This window comes from Neolamprologus brichardi, chromosome 10 (assembly GCF_056152115.1).
Source record: "Neolamprologus brichardi isolate AB-2024 chromosome 10, ASM5615211v1, whole genome shotgun sequence".
Lineage (NCBI taxonomy): Eukaryota > Metazoa > Chordata > Actinopteri > Cichliformes > Cichlidae > Neolamprologus > Neolamprologus brichardi.
Genome location: NC_142113.1, coordinates 16,278,431 through 16,299,103, shown reverse-complemented (window position 1 = coordinate 16,299,103; position 20,673 = coordinate 16,278,431). Strand labels below are relative to the sequence as shown.

Sequence of the window (20,673 nt, the reverse complement as noted above, 5' to 3'; positions counted from 1 at the left end):
AGATTACATTTTTAAATGTTAGCATGTAATGAGAGCATGCTGTGAGGCAGCATGATGGTGAAATACTGAATACTTTTACTGAATAATTTTAATCCCACTGGTAGAGTTTACTCTGCTCCTTGGATTCTCATAAAACCTTTGAAATCTGAAGCCTTTAATCTCACAAGTCACCCAAGATGACTGCACATTACAAATGCAGTTTAATCGTACTCTGACTGCATAAATGTTTTTGCAGAGCTCTCCACCTATATATTTTTGTCTTGTATATATTTATACATTTACATATATATAGAGAGAAATTTTATATATGTTTATGACATTCCAGAGATCTGAAATTTGTATGAAATTCCAGTGTAGAGGATTATGGTATTAAGTCCGCAAATGACAGATTCAGCTGCAACTGTGACTGCATTAGTTAATGTGCAGGTGTGTGTGTGTGTGTGAAAGGCCAGCCCATCCACTTACGTGGCTTTCTTGTATAATAGATGGTCTCGGTGTCAGTGTGTTATTCTAACCCAGCAGAAGAAAGAAAGAAGGATGGAGGGATAGAGAGAAAGGAAAACACATTAATAATTGAGCCTAAATCAGTTTACTGACCCTCCGTCCCTTCCTACTCTCAGTCGAATGCACTGGAATCTCCAAAAAGACCTGCAGATCAGAGAGTACGAAAGACGGAACATCAGGCATCTGAGGGAGGGCTGTAATGATCAGTTAGGCTTCACCTTTTGATCTTTTCCACATTTTTTTGGAGTAAAGAGGTTGTTGGACTCGGGATCATCATGATACCATGGTGGCTCCACTGCTAGGACTGGCCATTCTATATCTAACTACCAGTCTGGTCACTTTGGGGTCAAACGGTAAGAGTTTTCCAGTGTCTGTGGATTCATTTAAACCCCTACTTTTTAAACATCCTTTATAAAACCAAATTAAGAGAAGTGAATTCTTCAAGATCTGGAATGTTGTTGCAAAAATGTAGGATTTGAATACTTGCATGTCATACATTTACATTTTCTGAAAGCACATATCAGTATGTAGACTGTATAAATAATGCAAAGTATTCAATATAACATTTCAAAATTCACCAAGAACATATATTTGGCATTTCTGTAATCAAATTTGGGGTGAGCAGCAAATACACTGATGCATCTACAGTTATTTGGTTCTTACTGATTTAAATGACGGGTCACAGGGCACTGTAGATAACAAGCAGAAAGGCTATGTTAGCAAAAGCTGTTTTAGAACCTGCATGTGGAAATTAAGAAAAAGAAATGCCTGGGATCACTTGTAACAAGGTTACACTGCCTCTGAGACTCACTGTGTAATCAATCCTGTGACCGAACACCGACGAGGTAAACAACACCAGCGTCTCCTGTTCCTTTACACTCATATCTTTGTATCCTTTCCCAACTCCAGCCCTGCAGATCAACCCCAATGGAGAGGTTGTGTACAAGGACACCCAGATGTATGAGGTGGTGTACCAGGACGCCAGTGTGTATGGGGTAGTGGGCAAAGCCGTGATCCTGGAGTGTGGTCCCTCTGTACCTGACATGTACATATGGAGTTTCACCAAGCCTGGTACTGAAGGCATAAAAGCTGTGGTGTATAATGTGGGACGAGGACCGAAGATTCAGAAGCTGGCTGAGACGCTGGGACAGCTGACTGTCATCTCAAACAGTGCAGCTATAAGCATTGAGAAGCTGCCTCTGGCTGCACAAGGCTTATTCACCTGCCAGGCTTTCTATGACATAGAGAAAGAGCCCAAAGTCTACTACTACTACGTGCATCTCATTGTCCGAGGTAAGACTTCCTGCTGTCACGAATGCTACAAATCTTTAGTCAGTTTATAGCTGAAACAGTGGCGCTGCAAGAGACTGACATTCAGTCTTGTTGCCCAATTTCTCCAACAATCTTATATATTCCAAAATAGGACAGTAGACTTGTTGTGTTTACTTGGGTGTATTATCCTAAATTATTATACAGTGTATTCAAATGACTGTAGTGAGTCATTACTATCCCTGTCGCCATGTGCATTGGAGAGAAAGAGGAAGAGATGGAACACTGCAGAAAAATAAAAATCTGGAGATATTTCTCTCTTTTTTTGTCCTTTATCATCTAAGAAACTTTACTGTTCAGCATGTGCTGCTTTGTCTTTTGATTATTTGTTGGTCTTTTGAACAGAGCATTTTAAAACTTTATGAAAAAAAAGCTTCTTTACTTTATTTGGCAAAGACAATTTAGATTATAAAAGTCTAAAACACAATTCCCTATAATCAGGAGATTATAGCTTTGTATTAAGGTTGGCCATAGAGGGACCATAGACTGCATACAAAGATGAATACAGGCACTACAGATTATTTCGAGCTTGTTTTTTCAAGCCCACAAAATAGGAATTTTAGGATAAGGGGGTTGAGGCCCAGCTTATGCAAACTAGCTTGCTTGGCAAGTGCCTCCATAAACTGTATTGAGGTTTTGCAGACAGGTGACCACTAACCACACCAGATAGACAAACACAAAAAACTACAAGCAACTGTGGCACTCTGATAGCAACCAAAGCAATCACACAGAGAGTTTTGGTGTAGCACTTTCTTTGCAACCAGATTCCACAAGTGAGAGTCAGCAACCTCCAGGAAACATCGCCAACCAGCCAAGAAATATGTTTGAGAAGCTCATTAAGTGCAATATGGTAGACATGAAAGAACTATTGCTAAACATTCATTCACTTCGACTGGAGCACAGACTCTAGAAAAGCTGTTAGATTAAATACCTAAAAGGAAACATTATTTTGTCAAATGACTGCAGTGAAAATGCTAAATGCTAACAGTGGTGAGCTCCTGTTTTGTAATCGAAATTAGCATAAGTAAAGGCAGGAGAAAGTAAAAAATTAGCCATAGCAAACAAATTATACCTAGCCTTTGTAGGGCCCCTTTTGACACTGGTCTCATGTTCAATCTCCAATGTTGCTGCTTGTGGGAACTTTCAGCTTTGTTCTGTTTGTAAAATGACCTTTCTAGTTACTGAACACTGTGTTTCTTCGTCGCTAATGCAGTCCCCGTCACTAAGCCTTACCTCTCGCTGAGTGAAGTATCTCCAGTGGAAGGATCTACAATGTGGATGCGCTGCAATTTGGAAAATGGGACTGGACCGATCCAGTACGTGTGGCAACATGAAACCCGCAGTGGTAACATCACGATCATCGCACAGGGCGGCAGCAGTGTTATCAATGTGACCGACGTCAACCGCAACCACACCGGCTGGTACCGCTGTGTGGCCAGCAACGCAGTTAACAGTGAAAGCTCCAACCGCTTGTGGCTGGACACCATCTGTAAGTTGAGGAAGTTGGATCAATATGGAGATTTTTGTAAAACTTTTTTTTTTAAAAGAAGCAAAAAGAATAAGACAGTGGTTTAAGTTACAGTCTTAAAGAAACAGAAATTGGTATGACTTTGATATTTTCTGTCTAATTTAAACTTGTCTTTGGCATTTTCTGTGTGAGTAATCAGTAAATTACAGGTAAACTGTGCATCATCAGCATTTGTCACTCTCAGAGAAAATGTCATCTTGTGAAACTAAACTAACTTGGATGAAACATTTTGTTATGAGTCAGCTTTTGTGGACAATTTTTTAAATAAAGCAGAAGATCCATCACATTAAATTTCACAGCAATGATTTTTCTCCTCAGTCGGCCCGGACATTCCTCAGATAAACGTAACTCCGTACAGTATAACAGAGCGGGGTTACTCGGCTTTGGAGAGAGAGACTGTTTCTTTGCTGTGCCAGGCCCAGTCCAATCCAGCCAGTCAGTACGTCTGGTTCTACAACAACTCACAGGTCTACAGCGGGCCGCAGCTCACCATCACCAAGATCCTCCGCATGCACACTGGCGACTACGCCTGCTTGGCTCTGAATACCTACCTTAACACCCGCTCCAAAAAAACCATCAGCCTGACCGTCTACTGTGAGTGTGACCTCTGATCTCTGATCATGCTATTAAGCATCTTACTCCTCTGTCAATTCCTGCACTCTACCCTAACGCCTATTGTTCTCTCTTGTTACTGCAAGGAGTGTAAAAGAGTCAAATGTGATCAAACTGTTCAGATTTGACATTTTCAGTACAATACTATCAACGGCTTAAACTCCTAAGACCCAAACTCTTCCATGGCATGCATTTTTAATTTCTCTTTGATATTTGGGCATATTGGGACCCGATGAATGTATAAACAAAGAATTACCAGAATTTTTTTTTTACCTGATTTTTGTTCCTAAGAAAAAGAGAGCTACATATGAGGATATTCATTTTTAATTTTAAGAAAACAGAGGCAGTATAATGTCCTCATAAGTGGATATCAGGCCCTTGTAGAGCAAAATTAAGTATTTTGGTCTAGACAACCCAAAATGTGATGTCCACATATGTGGATGCCAGGTCCTAGGAGGTTAAACATCTTGGATTTTCACACAGGATCTCTGACCTAGAAACATCTCCCTGATCATTTCACTTAATGCAGAATCCTTTTCAGTTTCTTTTTCTGAATGTCTTCTGACTCCATTCAGCACATTCATCTGATATACTTATTTCAAAAGCTTAAACAACTCACACACACACACACACACACACACACACACACACACACACACACACACAGCAGATAATGGAAAGCTTGCTGACCTGTTCTCCTGTTTGGACCATCTTCGAAGTTGATGGGACTCTCTGGCAGGTATCTCACTGTGATGTCACAATTATGGCAAGCATGTCATTCACTCTCCCTTTTTTTGTTTTTGCACACGTCTTATGTTTTTGCTATTTGCTAAGATTACATTTTCAGAAGAACTCCACCACCAACAAAAGAAAAAAACTGCAAAATCATAACAACATATCTCTTCTTCGATAATTTTTGTATAGTTATTTTAACCAAACATCCGTAACAATGTAGCAATAATCCAAAAAAAAAAAAGAAAGAAAAAAGGTTCCGGGCCCTGATGACGTCAGTTTACTCCACTCGGCACATCATTACCTTGTTACCTCTATCATATCCCCCACAGACCCCCCTGATGGCTCCCCGTCCTGTTCTGTGGAGCCGGCTCTGAATCACACCTCTCTGAGGCTGCTGTGCTCCTGGCCTGGTGGAATCCCCTCACCTTCCCTCCACTGGACTGGAGACCTGATACAAGATCAGTCCAACATAGCCCAGCAAACAAGTTCAGCCTCCAGCACTACCATCATGCTGCCCTCTGGAGGCCTGACTTCTAATAACAGCTTTTTCACTTGCCTGGGCTCCCATCCTGCCCTAAAACAGTCGACACAGTGCAGCACACGCACATGTGAGTGCAGCAATGTCAACAAACAGTAAAAGATAAGTTAGAGGCAGTTTTGTGATCATGTATCTGAACATGTTTATATCTCTCCTCTCCTTCATCAGATATTCCCCCTGCAGAGCCACTGTGTTTTGCTTCTGTGACTAAAGACAAACAATACTTGATGCTGTCCTGCTCCTGGGAGGGAGGGGCCCCGAAAGCCTTGGTGTGGTGGGAGGGCCCCGAAGGTCAGAGCAAAGGTGGGGAACAAACCTTCAACATCCTAATCCTCCACTATGGCACAGCTCGCAGTGGGAAACCTTACACCTGCCACGCTAAACACCCACTTCTGGTCGAAACCAAGACCTGCAGACTCACACTGGGTCAGTGCACATTCTCACTGTACAACAAATAGCAGATATAAATTGTTAAATAATTAGTCTGTACATTGTCACACGTAGAGGCACCAGTGCTGCAGACACAGCGCAGAGTCGTGTCTGTGTACGAGGGGAGCGACGTTCAGCTTACCTGCAGTCTGAGAGCCAACTACCTTCCTGTCAATGAAATCACCTGGTTTAATAATCAGGGTGTCGGTGTGCAAGACACCTCAAAGTACATGCTTCTGAGAACGTCTGCATGGGCCAATCTGACTGTGAGAGACACAGATGAAACTCAAGACAGCGGCGAGTACAGGTGCTCCACTTCCAACGCAGTGGGAGGAACCGAAATCAATATCACTTTAGTCATCAAGAGTAAGAATTAGTAATCTATGTTTAATTCTAAATTACTTTCTTGCTGAATGTAAGATCAGAATACTATAACACCTCTGATGTTTGTACAATTATTGTCCATAAAGTTACAGTCAGCATGAAAGTCGATATATAGCTACAGTGGGGCAAAAAAGTATTTAGTCAGCCACCGATTGTGCAAGGTCTCCCACTTAAAATGATGACAGAGGTCAGTAATTTGCACCAGAGGTACACTTCAACTGTGAGAGACAGAATGTGAAAAAAAAATCCATGAATTCACATGGTAGGATTTGTAAAGAATTTATTCGTAAATCAGGGTGGAAAATAAGTATTTGGTCACCTCAAACAAGGAAAATCCCTGGCTCTCACAGACCTGTAACGTCTTCTGTAAGAAGCTTTTCTGTCCCCCACTCGTTACCTGTATGAATGGCACCTGTTTGACCTCATCATCTGTATAAAAGACACCTGTCCACAGCCTCAACCAGTCAGACTCCAAACTCCGCCATGGCCAAGACCAAAGAGCTTTCGAAGGACACCAGGAAAAGAATTGTAGACCTGCACCAGACTGGGAAGAGTGAATCTACAATAGGCAAGCAGCTTGGTGTGAAAAAATCAACTGTGGGAGCAATCATCAGAAAATGGAAGACATACAAGACCACTGATAATCTCCCTCGATCTGGGGCTCCACGCAAGATCTCATCCCGTGGGGTCAAAATGATCATGAGAACGGTGAGCAAAGATCCCAGAACCACACGGGGGGACCTGGTGAATGACCTGCAGAGAGCTGGGACCAAAGTAACAAAGGTCACCATCAGTAACACACTACAACGGCAGGAAATCAAATCCCGCAGTGCCAGACGTGTTCCGCTGCTGAAGCCAGTGCATGTCCAGGCCCGTCTGAAGTTTGCCAGAGAGCACATGGATGATACAGCAGAGGATTGGGAGAATGTCATGTGGTCAGATGAAACCAAAGTAGAACTTTTTGGTATAAACTCAACTCGTCGTGTTTGGAGGAAGAAGAATACTGAGTTGCATCCCAAGAACACCATACCTACTGTGAAGCATGGGGGTGGAAACATCATGCTATGGGGCTGTTTTTCTGCCAAGGGGACAGGACGACTGATCCGTGTTAAGGACAGAATGAATGGGGCCAAGTATCGTGAGATTTTGAGCCAAAACCTCCTTCCATCAGTGAGAACTTTGAAGATGAAACGAGGCTGGGTCTTCCAACATGACAATGATCCAAAACACACCGCCCGGGCAACAAAGGAGTGGCTCCGTAAGAAGCATTTGAAAGTCCTGGAGTGGCCTAGCCAGTCTCCAGACCTCAACCCCATAGAAAATCTGTGGTGGGAGTTGAAAGTCCGTGTTGCTCGGCGACAGCCCCAAAACATCACTGCTCTTGAGAAGATCTGCATGGAGGAATGGGCCAAAATACCAGCTACTGTGTGTGCAAACCTGGTAAAGACCTATAGTAAACGTTTGACCTCTGTTATTGCCAACAAAGGTTATGTTACAAAGTATTGAGTTGTATTTTTGTTATTGACCAAATACTTATTTTCCACCCTGATTTACGAATAAATTCTTTACAAATCCTACCATGTGAATTCATGGATTTTTTTTTCACATTCTGTCTCTCACAGTTGAAGTGTACCTCTGGTGCAAATTACTGACCTCTGTCATCATTTTAAGTGGGGGAACTTGCACAATTGGTGGCTGACTAAATACTTTTTTGCCCCACTGTATATAAAAAGTTACAAGTGGTCATCACAAAGAAGTCATACAGATGGGGATATTTCTGTTTGTGTTATCTCTGTAGAGAACCCCATGCCACCCAATGCAACCCTGGTCAGAGTGATGTACACCAGTCGACAGCGTAATGAGGTGGAGCTGGAGTGGGTGGTGGAGAACCAGGAAGCAGGAGGTTGGACAGGTTTCTTCCTGGAGCACCGATGGATGTCTGAGCGACCACAAAGGAAAGGAAGTGGGAATGAGGAGAAAGTTGGTCCCGTAGACTGGTACCGTAACATCCTCCAGGATCCAGCTGTCAGGATTTATACAGTGGGGAGCCTGACGCCAACGGTTACCTACCAGTTTCGCATCATACCAGTGAACCACCGCACTGTGGGACACCCTTCTGCTGCAAAGACACCAGGTACAGGAAATGTGAGACATATGAGACTTTTAGCAAAGAGATGGGCATTTTCGGCTTGTTAAGCTTAAATAAAAAGAGGCAAAATCACAAAGATGATGTAATATAACATGTAAGATATAATATGTAATATAGATGATGCATATATAGATGTAATAATAACTTTACTGTTCTGAAAGGTGTGTTCAGTTTCAAACTTCTCCATTAACATGACATAAAACATGATCATGATGAGCTCTAAAAGTAGATAAGACCCCAATTAAACAAATGATACAAACATATTAATGATCAGTTCTTTGCTGAGGAAGATGATCCAATCCAACTGTGACTGACAAAGGTATGTGAAACATTGCTTTCTGTACAGACCTAACATTATGCAGAAGTAACTGCAGCTTAAACATCGGTCTGGCATACAAGAAATTGGCTTAAAGTTGGGACTTTGACTTTACCTATTAAAAGAAAATTTGCATTAAATCAATTTGTGATCGAACAGGATCCTCATCTTGCTGCAACACCCAACTTTCTCCTGACAGGCGGGAACGAAGTGATCTCTTTTCTCCAAACACGCAATTTACAATTAAAATACAATTAAAATACAGTTAAACCAAGCATCTATTTTGTTCTCACACAGTGGGCCAAATATTACACCAACAGGACTCTTATGTGCTGTGGACAGAGTTCTTTTTGAACAGCCAAGCACACCATGATTGCTTATTTACTCATGAATGTGAAAGAGGGCTTTATTACACAACATGCTTTGATGTTCAACCACTTCGATGGAGGATAACAAAGACTTATTAAAAAGGATCTACCTAGGTGGTAGATAATATTTTTGTGTCATTTGCTTAACTGTGTTGTCTTTTTTACACTCGTGTTAAAATCAGATGATGCTCCAGGTTATTTTTATACAGGAATATAAAAAATTCTTTCGAGCAGCATTGCTAATTATGAGATACAATCTTTAATGTTGTGTTATGATTAATGTGTCTAACTGTGGTGTTTTTTTTGTTTGTGTTTTGTTATCCACTCAGGTGAAAGACTCAAACAAAAACACATGCAAACAACGACACATACCTCATGGTTACACACCTTTCCCTCACTTCCTTGTTACTTTCTTCTTTTCTGTCCTCCTGATCTTCCCTCGAATTCATCCTGTGTGATAAATGTGCCACTTTGTATTATATTATTGCAGGAAACTGTTCTGAATAAGCCATTTGTTTTATTTAGGTTGAAGAGAAACCTGTGCAGTTATGGTCAGATTTTCATACACTCATCATTGGCATGAATGTAATTTTGGGTTTCAGCAATTTCTTTGATTTTTTCTTTTTATAGGCTTGTATGATGGTGCAGCATATGTCTTTATTACAGATGTAATAAGGAATTATTACATCTGAGGGCACTCCCTGGATTGACTAATACTCACAACAACAGGAAAGTCCAAGAAATTCAGTGAAGAGATTTGCAGTTCGGAAAGTCTCTTAGAGCCATTTCTAAAACAGATTCTAAGATCATTGGTTCAAACAAGAGTGTATAAGTACAAGTTATTCTGATATGCCTCCACTTTGCCAAGGACGCAAAGAAAACCCAAACGGTCACCCTCAGATCAGAGGAAATTGGTTATGATGTTCAGGAACAACCCAGCAACCAACAAGGCTCAAGCCTCCCATTAACTAGAAACTGCTGGAACACCAGTATCACTTTCAACACAAAGTGAACTATTTGACCACAATGACTAATAGGTATGTTTGGAGGAGTAAAGGTGAGACTTTCAAAGCTAAGAGCACTGTGCCAGACATCAAGCATGGTGGTGGTAGCATCATACTGTGGGGCTGTGTTGCTGCCGATGGCACTGGCATATAAAGTTCATAAAGTGGGTGGAATAGTGAAGAAGGAGGACTACCTCCAAATTCTTTATTTTCATCATTAATCAGCAGCTACATGGTTGAAAATGCAGATGACACAGGCTAATTTCTATTCTCTGTTGATTACAGAAAAAAAGAAAATTGTGCACCCAATTCTTGTTTTTTTTTAGTCATTAAAGATGTATGCTGTACAATCCTTCCACCCTGAAAAAAGAACAGTTCAAATAAATCATTAAAACCCTTAATTTATCATAAGATTCATGCCCCTGATGAGTAGATGTAAACATCTGACTAGAACTGTAACATGGTAGGATGGTTCAGTGGTTTTCAACCCATGTATGAATGAATGAATGAATCCACGTTGTTCTGTTCAACAGAGCTCCTTTTAAAGAAGAACCTAAGCAACATTTATTTACAGGATAATAGTAAAGTGATGTTTTCAAATCATGACCATGATACACTGACCTGGGTTGAGAACCACTCGAGCTCCTGGATGTAGCTGCGGTGTTCTGACAGATATGAACTTTTTTGCAATCTGTAACTATGATGTGTTGCAGCTGAACCACGCTACAATGTGTACCCTGCTGTGATTGGAGCGGCTATTGGTGGGATGCTCTTTGCAGCCATTCTTACGATTCTGCTGCTCGTGTACATAATCCGCAACCGCAACAACAACCCTCGTGAGTCCACCGCACATGAGCACCAATATCCTGCTGATCTGTTTAAAATCACTGTGATGTTAATGTTGTCTTCTTTCCACCAGGACTACATGACTTGTTATTTGGCAGGTGAGTATCTAGATATATGTCTATAAAACCAAGAATTAATGATTTCCTGTTTGCAGTTATTGCTACAGGCATGGCGTTTTAACATTTCCTGCTTCCAGGCAGCACAGCCAGTCAAGGGAAAACATCAACTTCCCAGAGGATGAAGTGGTCAGCACGTCAGAGGGAGGAATAGAGGAGATTGGTGGATCATCCAGCCTAGGCAAGATGAGCTACCCTAAGTGACCATAAACCCATAAACACACATATAGACCCATATAGGATGTTGCTGATGGCCCACATGGAAGTGACGGAAATATCTCTAAGCAGATGTTTCAACCGTCAGCAGGCCTAAAAATAGTAATGCACATCTGTCTTATCTGCTGAACTTTGATGTTTTGCAGGTCCAGCCATGGCTTTACCCCGGGCATCTTCACCCCTCACTTCTTCACCTATGAGTGCCACCCCCTCAACCACCAGCCAAGCCCCTCCCTCTGGAGATGATAATGAGCCAGTCAGCGTCACCATCACCGTCAAGGCGACAGGCTCATAGTCATATATCTGACCCATCCAGCTGGAAAAGCACAAAACCCTTGAGCCATCTCCCATTTCTTCATATTTTGCTTCCAAGGAGACAGCAATACATCTTCAGGCTTTCTGATGGGTTTTTCTTTGGACATTGGCTGCTTTTTCACTCATTTTCAGTCCAGTCCTTGTACCTGAGCATTTTCACATTAATGTTTTTAACACTGATAAGAAAGCTCACTGTTGTGTCACATGTGACATTAAACACAGCAAAGAGTCAGTTTGAAATCATGTCTTTGGACACCCTGTTAATATCAGATTTTCATGAAAACATTATTTTGTCATATTTCTTTATTTCAATCTAAAAAAACCCCACAGAGGACAAAAGAAGTGGCAGGCCTAAAGGCTATTTACAGCAAGTGAACAGTATCTGAAAGTCGTGTCCATGAACAAATCCAACAAAGACCTGAAACGGGACCAAAAGATCAGACTTGATCAGAAATGTGTCATCTGACGCGTGGCTGTCAAAAAGCCATTGTTAAAGAAAGAAAACTGGGAGAATAGACTGAGGTATGCCAAAATACACAAGAACTGGACTGAAAATCAGTGGTAACAGTTCTTATGGAGTCACGAATCCAAATTTGTCATGTTTTACTGAAATTGTCATCAATACATACAGAGGAGGTCAAGAGAGAGGTACAAGTGGGGTCCACAGCCACTCTGTCGTGGTTGGAGCAGCATTTCAGCCTGTGGTGTTGGAGCTTTTCAAAACCGACGAAATTATGATGAGCAAAGTACTACTGTTTTGATCCAACATGCAACATCATCTGTAAACCATCTCATTGGCAACAACTTTTCAGAAGGACAATGATCCCAAACACACTGCCAGTATAATAAAAGCTTACATAAACAGAAAAAACACACAGTGGAACACGAATTGGCTTCCCCAGACCTGTATCTTTATATTATTGAAGCAGTGTGGGATCATGTTGACAGATATCCGAATAAAAAGCAGCCAACATATAAGGAAGAGGTTTGAATGTCATTCAAGAAGCCTGGAGAACCATTCCTGAAGACTACTTAGCCTTGAAAGTTCAGGCTGTGTTGAAGAATAAAGGTGGTCATATCAAATATTGACTTGTTAGAATTGCCTTATACTCAATATTTCTATTTATGTTTGCATATGTTTCTATAAATAACACTTATGTCTGTGTAGATCCTCACTTATTCTAGGCCGTGATAGCCTTAAGATAAGACTAGCAAACTAGCACCTAACAAAGTATAAAGCAATGAGGTGTAACTCCAGACTTTAACAGTACTGTGTACTTGATTTTCATGGATAACAGCAAAGCAACAGTGTGAATTTATCAAAATACTCCGCGCACAACTTTGGTCTTTTAATAATTTATTCAAGACTTTGGACTGTTTAAACATAATCAGAGAACATCAGTCTTTAATAGCAAAAACACAAATGACAATGTAGACATACTCATACTCACTCAACAGCAGAATACATGAAAAACATCAACAAAACAAGTAAATATATACACAGGTTTGCCTCTCTACAGTCCATAGTAGAGAGCATTTGTGTGAAGATCTGCTCACTTAGATGGGGACCAAAATCTTTTGAGTGCTGATTATGTCACCGAGCTTGTGTTTGATCTTCACAAAGAGACGCTTGAACTCCAAACCATCGCCCTGGAAACACACACACACACGACCGTCTTGATTAGATGAAAGTGCACTCATACACTGAGGACATTGTACTCTTAGACCTGTTCATTAGGTGACTCAGACCAGTGAGTTTCTCTGTATCAATTCTGCTACAGTTTGTCTTTCAGTAGTTTAAACAAACATGAGTGAAACCAACCGACCTATAAGGATGACTGCGTGCATACATCTATATAGATAGAGTTAAGTTTACAGATATTTTACATGAATATAGGCTACAATCTAAGCCCTATATGCCTACATCTGTTTACCTACGGGTATCATTAAAAACAATATTGTTTTACAGACACAAATGGATGAACATTAGAGGTAATATACACTAACAAGTTCCACTCAGACAAACAATATAAGCAGTGTGTCTAAGTGCTCTGATGATGATAATAATAATAATAATAATAATAATAATAATAATAATAATAATAATAATCCATGTAAAGGTTTTCAAGTAAGTTTATTGGTTCAGCCAGTTTAATAATCCTTATTTACAGACAGCTGAAACCAACTTTCCACCAGTCTGGGGAAAAGACTGAAAATGATCTTCATGTCTTCCATTGTCCAAGTTCAAAAGCACAAGTCACAATGTTTGTTGTAAAGTCATATGGATTAGAAAGCTTTCAAAAGGACTCCATGCAGTCCTGCAAAACACAAACTACATCCTTACTGCAAGTGCCAAAGCCCCAAGAGCTACATCTCAGACTCTACAGGACTCAGTTTGCATGCTAAATATTAAGCAATCATTTAGAAAAAGGTCTAGTTGAAACAGACTGAACAAGTAGGGCTTGTTTAGAAAGGCTGCCTTTTTTTCTAAAAAAAAAAAAGAACAGGCAGCACAGCTTAGGTTTTCAAAGTCGCATCTAAATACACCACAAGACTTCTGGAAGAATTCTTTGGACAGATGAGACAAAGGTAATTATGTTTAACTATAATACACAGGACCACGTGTCAAGCACAGTGGTGGCGGTGTCAAGATTAAGGCTTGTTCTGCAGCCACAGGACCCAGGCACCTTGCGGTCACTGAGGTTTCTGTGTATATCAAAGTATTCTAGAGACAGATCTGAGGCCATCTGGCCAACAGCTTAAGCTTGGCCAAAACTGGGTCATGCAACAGGACAACGATCCCAAGCACAGCAGCACATTTATCACAGAGGTTTTGCAATGCTCCACTCAAAGTCCAGACCTCAACGTGACTGAATTGCTGTGGTGGGACCTTAAGAGAACTATGTATAAACAAACCTCAATAAAGTGAAGCAGTACTGTAAAGAAGAGTGGGCCAAAATTCCTCCACAATGATGTGAGACACTGATGTAGCTACTGAATCTGAATTTCATTTTTCACACGACTGCATGGACTGCAAGCTTTAGTGGTTAAGATGTCCGAACGTGCAGAAGGCAGGGGATAAATTGTGTTAGAAATAATATACAATTCATTTTTAAAATGGTAAAACCTACCTTAGACAGTCTGAAGTCCAGCAGCACTCTCTGATTCATATCAAACAAATGAATTTTAAAGATGAGCTTATTATTGCGTTTGTCAAGCGTGCTCACGGTCACCTAAAATGTGTGTTATAAAAAATAAAAGTATGTTATGATGAGATAACATACTTTATCACAAGGCTGTGTTATCAGGAAATATAAAAATCTTGTATATTTGAGTATAGATATACCTGTTTGGTGCTAGTGAGTTTGAAGCCAAGTGCCAGGGCTTCACAGATGTCTTTCAGGGCAGTTAAGGAGGCATCAGCACTGACAGTAGTGAAGAAACGCGTCATTCTCCGCACTAACCTCTGCCACGGCGACTGTGCACAGAAAGAAGAAATGAGGACATGTTAAATAGCTCACAGCAATAATGCATCAGAGTTTTGTTGATATTCAGATGCCTTTAAATCAAAAGAAACATTGGAAAAAAGGTAAAAAAAGAAAAAGAATAATCTCTGTCTTCGTGTGCTTCAATGACAATAAATACACATATAAACATTTACGTAGTGAAACTAATCCAGCACTGAGTATGTGAATTACCTGACTGGCTCCTGGTGTACCTAGTAACTGACTACCCAGTAACATGTGCTCAGGTTTGGTCGGCTGGGAGAAGCTGACTTGACCGTCATTTTGACTAATTAACAACATGGCTTCCCAGCCACCGGCTGCAAAGTCAGGCTGAGAGCTGGAAAACTGCATCCTGTCGTCACTACAGAAAGAGAAAGACATTCTTAAGATTATCAGACACAAAAAGAAACTGAGCTAAAATGAGAAAAGCGCAAAGTTCTGACCTGTTGGCCCGAGATATGAGTGACCCATCAGATCGAAGACTGTTGTTCCCTCCTGAGTGCAGAAAACTTGTTGGCTGCTTCACTCCTACAGAGACAGAAAGACAAGTATGAGTACAGTGAACACTGAAGCTAAACTAAACCTGTTGCTGGGACTTGCCTTCAGTAAACCAGCGGTCTTTCTGGATGTCTGTGATGGAGATGCGTGCATCTGGACTGGCCAGCAGCAATTTGGATAACAAACCTGAATTTAAAGAAGTTACACATGAACCAAAGAACAACATGTAAAACATGCAGTAACTAAACTTACAATAGCTTGACACTCACTAAGAGGCAGTGGTTGTATTTTCTTCCAAGGAGGTAGATATGTTTTCTTCTGAAGCCAGTCTGCGTACTCCTGACAGCTCTCAGTTGGCTGGTCCCACGGCAACTCTAACAAGGAAACAACAAAAAGGTTTCCTCACATTAACTGCATGGACTTCAATGATGCACGACCTCAGGGAAGTAGAGTTTGCATTTTTTCTGATGATGTAAGACATGCTGTCTGATCTTTCAGAACTGTATACAATAAATAAACTGAATTTTTAAACAGACCTCAATCTAAAATAAGCTTGTATTGTTTTGTTTTTTTACCATTGCAGTGATGTGATTGTATTTCAAGATAACTAAATCACCTTGTGTCTATAATTTGGTTAAGTTTACAACCAACTCTTAAGCGTATAAACACAGATATCTATATCTGTATGTGATATAAATATATCTATAAAACTGTAACTTGCCAGCGTCCATCGACTAGAAACTTTGTCACAAACATGTAGTGACAAAGTTTCAAGACAACGTACACAGCTTTCACCTTAGAAATACTTATGTTAAATTTAGTCTTTTCCCCTTCACGTCCCTCCTGCTGGGTGTCACTGCTAAAGTAATGTGCCCTCTCACGGTGCAAAGCTCAAGCATCTCAGTCTCTTCCATTGGTTCTAAAAGGCAACTTGAATTTTTGCCTCAATGTTTGTCATGTTCAACAACAAAAACAAAAAACAAAACATGTTTTCAATACACTGTGTGTCAACTCCATACCAGCACTCTGGACTAAAAGTTTCACCCTCCTGGGGTAAACAACTTTTCTAGCGCACAACTCCTTGTCAGAGAGATGGACTGCTACTACTGCAACCTCAGTAGCAGTGCTGATTTGCAATGTGGAGGTTGGGGCAGTTAAACATAGAAGTTAATCTTTAAACAAGTTTGACATTCATGGTGAAATCAGAGACGGGTCAGAGCTTTCATGGGGAAAAGAAGAAAAAAAAAAAAAGTCAAAAACTGCTGAACAGAGGCCAAACTTAAATCCAGTAAGTGTTTAGATTTTTATGGGCAGAGTGAAAGAACTTAAATGGCACCGTGTACAACAGTGAGAACCATGTGGACCTGTACGTACTCTCAACATCACCAGAAGGGCACAGTCAGGAAATCCATCAAATGAAACAGATTAAGGCTTTAATGTTTTGTTGTTGTTTTTTTAAATATATACACTGACTGTTTACACTTCTATTATAAAAATTCCAACCGCTATAACCAAAGAATTTCATATATAAGAGATAAATAAAGTATTTCTTCTTTTATTTCTATTACCATGTGATCTCCTAGCTTGTTTGTACTTCACTGACTTAAAATAAGATGATATTCAGGTAAACAGGTCAGGCTGTAAAGATTGAAAACTGAATCTGCTCGACTGTAAAGTTCAGACAATGTCAGACTGAAGATGGAGACGAAGACTGAGGATGGTCCTGTCTGACATCAAGCAGAAATATGACAGCAAGTTACAAGACAGTAAACATGATGAAAAATCAGCTATTTCATTTAGTAAAATCAGTAATTCAATCAAATGCAAATTCACACAGCACAACAACCACTTGCAGCTTTGACACTGGCCCTGCTGACCTAACAGCTTTGTGATATCATCAACTTCTCGTTGCCAATGCTGTCATATGGTATTGGATTACAGATGTGTGTATGATCTTCAAATTTTGGATCTTACCACCAGCCAGCATGGCAGTGAGGACTATGCCACAAGCCCAGATATCTGCAGGCTGAGCTCTGTACTCTGTTTGGCTCAGAAGCTCCGGAGCCACGTAGGGAAGAGTCCCACACAATCGATTCAGAAGACGCTCTCGGCCTTTAAAGCGAAACATGGTTGCCAGGCCAAAATCTGTCAGCTTCAGGTTATCTGAAGGTAAAAAAATAAAATAAAAAAAATCAACCCCAGAGGGCGGTGGTTATAAGAAATAAAAAAGAATCCTAAAAAGAGAATCCCTCAATAAAGATTACATTTCCTCACCTTTGTCATCCAGCAAAATGTTCTCTGGCTTTATGTCTCTATGTGTGATGCCAAAATCATGGAGGTACTCCTAGAAAAGGTCAAATAAAAAAAAAAAACTTAAAAAGAGAATAACAGCAGGAAAATATGCAGGAAGTCACATAAACACAAAGATGTTCTTCACTCACCACAGCTGCTATTAGCTGCTGGAAAAATCTATGAGCATCCTTTTCAGCCATCCCTACATCAGGCTCTAAAGAGAGCGTAAAAGAAGAAAGAGAGTAAGCCTGAAATCAAATATTTGCAAAGAATAATTACTGAAGACTCCAGACGCATTTCAGCTAAGTTGAATTCATGTATTCATGCTAATCATATCTGAGTCAGGAAAGTTACAGTTGGAAGAATAAATCAGCAAACAAAAGGTTTTTCTTGTCAAATGTGTGTTTGCGGCTCACCGATTCGGTCAAACAGCTCTCCCCCGGTGCAGTACTCCAGGAAGAGGTACACAGTCGGTCCTTCCTTCCGATGGCCAAAGAAGCGTACAATGTTGGTGTGTTTGAGCATCTATGAGTTAAGTGCACACACAAAGATCCTCAAAACAGTGCTCTCAGCTATCATTCTACTTAGCTAAGAGCTTAATGTTTGTAATTAATTCTACAAATATAAAAATAAATCCAACTTCAGTCTGTGTTAAATTGCTTACAATCAGTTTGTACCTGTAAACTAGAGCAACAAACTGGTCAGTCTCAGCCAGTTTATCTTTATGAATCTCACCAACATTAATAACAAATGCCAGTTCTTTATATTTTACTTTAGTATGAAGTACGACTTCATACATGTTTGCTTTCAGTTTGCCTCTTCGGTGTCTGTTCAGCTAGTTTTTGGATCTTCTGTCATCATGTCACATCATTTTAGATGAGCCAAAAAAGCAGACACATCTGTACATCTGCATGTTTGCTTTCAGCTTGCCTGGAATAGCATTAGCTTTAACAAACTTTTCCCAACAAATGACACCCTCGAGCTGAGGGCTACCAACGTCCCCAGATCTGCTGAGGCTAGAGTTGGTTTTCAGAACCGTAACAGTTTTTTATCTAATTCTTACAGTCTGGGACTGGCATGAACAGGCTGTGGGTTTTTTTTAACTGATGCAAGGAAAAGGGAAATGAGAGCATACAAAGCTGTGATTTAGTTAATTAACAATTTATTTCATGCAGCTGTTTACTGTATTAATATATGGATTCAAGAACAGCTGGACTTGTTTTACAACACACCACTGAGCCGCTGCTTTCATTCATACTAACTGTGCAGGTGAAGGTGATGGATGTACCTTGTGGATGCAGACCTCCTTCTTGACATTTTCAGCACACTCTTTTGCCTGCGAGGTATCGATGACCTTCACTGCTACCGCCTCTTCGGTCTGTCTGTTCACCAGCAGCCTCACTCTGAGACCAAGAACACAAAGAGGAAAAACCGGTTAGATCATAAAGAGAAAAGAGAACACGGAGGTGAAGAGAAGTGAGAGGAAGTCTGAATGGAAACAGGATGCACAAAGAGCTAAAGTCTTCCTAAAGTGTTTCTAGATATAATTTTCAAGTAATTTAAACTCTGTTAAACTTTTCAATAAAATCAGAAGGTCAGATGTCAAAGTCTGTCTGTTTTAGTTGTTTATATTTTGTTTATTTTTCCCCTTCTATATTTTACTGCATCGCTGTTGTGCATTTTATTTATTTTAGTTGCATTTTAGATTGTTAAGTACTTTGTGCAGCATGCAATATTGAAAATGTGCTATATAAATAAACTTGACTTTGATCTCTAGAAAACAAGAAAAACAAACAAACAGAAATATTTAAGATCATTTTAAACCCACTCAAAGAGTCAATCTAAAGTTAAAAGGTTATTTTTGTGCAGTAGTTTTCTTCTATAACAAACTTTGCGCATTGGTATCTCTGGACACCTCATTTAATGGTGGCATAATGCCATAATTTAAGAATGATAGAAGCAGTCATTGCTACCCTGACTGTTTGATTTGTTTTCTAACAATTCCATGGCAAAAAACATGGAATTGTTCTGGTAAAAATGGTTAAACTTTCAGATCAACACTACATTAAACATGTTTTAGCACATGTAAGGTCTCATTTTTACCTACATTTTGATACCTGGTTCATCTTTCTTTTTTTCAAGGCTAACTGTGACTGTGATGGAGTTAGGTGTCTCCTGTGAGTGATGTTTTTGGATTATCAGATGAACATTTCTAGTGCATATACATGTCTGTCATAATCCCATGAAACAAGGAAAAAAAACCTTGTGCGATGGCTAGAAGAGGACAGCTATTAAAGGCGATAAGCTAATGACAAACAATGATAAGGAAGCTTTCATACTCTCCGTAGGCTCCTTCTCCCAGAGTCTGAACAACGTCCCAGTCCTGCACAAAAGGCACCGCCATGCTAGAGACAGAAACACACGCATTCATCACTTTCGCTTTGTAATATTTACTTATGTATTCATTTTTTCATAACATGGGTCCTATTTCTTCTAACAAGTGTCTGTTAAGCATTTACCAGTTTACAAAACTGTTAACTTTGACAGTACTTTGACAGAGTTCTGTCAAATCTCATGATGCTCAAAAGAAAACCGCTAAGAAAACTAAAATACGAAAATATGACAAAATAACCTACCTGCTCAGCCTTTTCACACAGCAGCGACTGCCACATGTAGCTATCCTTATAGCTCAGACGCACGTCTTCATCCTGCTGCACTGACTTCTGAAGATTTTTCACAAATTTGGCGCGTTGTTGTCTCATTGGCGATAACTTCCGCTTGGATGTCATTTCCGCCTTGTCTTCTTCTACGCCTCTCTTCTTCTTCTTCTTCTTTGAGTTTAGCCGGTCAGACACATATTTCTGCCACCTACTGTTATCCAAGTCTTATTCGAATTAAACATGCCAGATTTACAATTCATTAAAACTGATGTCCTAATATCTATTCCCTTGTACAGTATATTTACCAATATTTATACACTCACTTAAT

General features: G+C 40.1%; 2 protein-coding genes across 2 annotated transcripts; one reads left to right on the top strand and one right to left on the bottom strand.

The window, feature by feature from the left end:
* The first annotated feature begins 787 nt into the window (after positions 1-787).
* On the top strand, positions 788-11,417 carry vsig10l2 (V-set and immunoglobulin domain containing 10 like 2). The gene is made up of 13 exons (XM_087846833.1): positions 788-858; positions 1,385-1,439; positions 1,470-1,797; positions 3,047-3,322; positions 3,680-3,955; positions 5,038-5,316; positions 5,415-5,672; positions 5,751-6,041; positions 7,858-8,193; positions 10,610-10,732; positions 10,816-10,840; positions 10,939-11,039; positions 11,221-11,417. The coding sequence occupies exons 1-13, from the start codon at positions 788-790 to the stop codon at positions 11,367-11,369; spliced, it is 2,568 nt and encodes an 855-aa protein (XP_087702959.1). The 3' UTR covers positions 11,370-11,417.
* A 1,319-nt stretch (positions 11,418-12,736) lies between these two features.
* Positions 12,737-20,457, bottom strand: chek1 (checkpoint kinase 1). Its single transcript, XM_006800015.3, has 14 exons — positions 20,322-20,457; positions 20,025-20,090; positions 18,974-19,088; positions 18,102-18,210; positions 17,835-17,899; positions 17,668-17,737; positions 17,368-17,556; positions 15,663-15,767; positions 15,496-15,579; positions 15,339-15,423; positions 15,088-15,256; positions 14,736-14,867; positions 14,521-14,622; positions 12,737-13,039 (listed from the first exon to the last, which is right to left on the bottom strand). Exons 2-14 carry the CDS (start codon positions 20,087-20,089, stop codon positions 12,947-12,949), a joined length of 1,383 nt encoding a protein of 460 aa, XP_006800078.2. The 5' UTR covers position 20,090; positions 20,322-20,457; the 3' UTR covers positions 12,737-12,946.
* Positions 20,458-20,673: the final 216 nt, after the last annotated feature.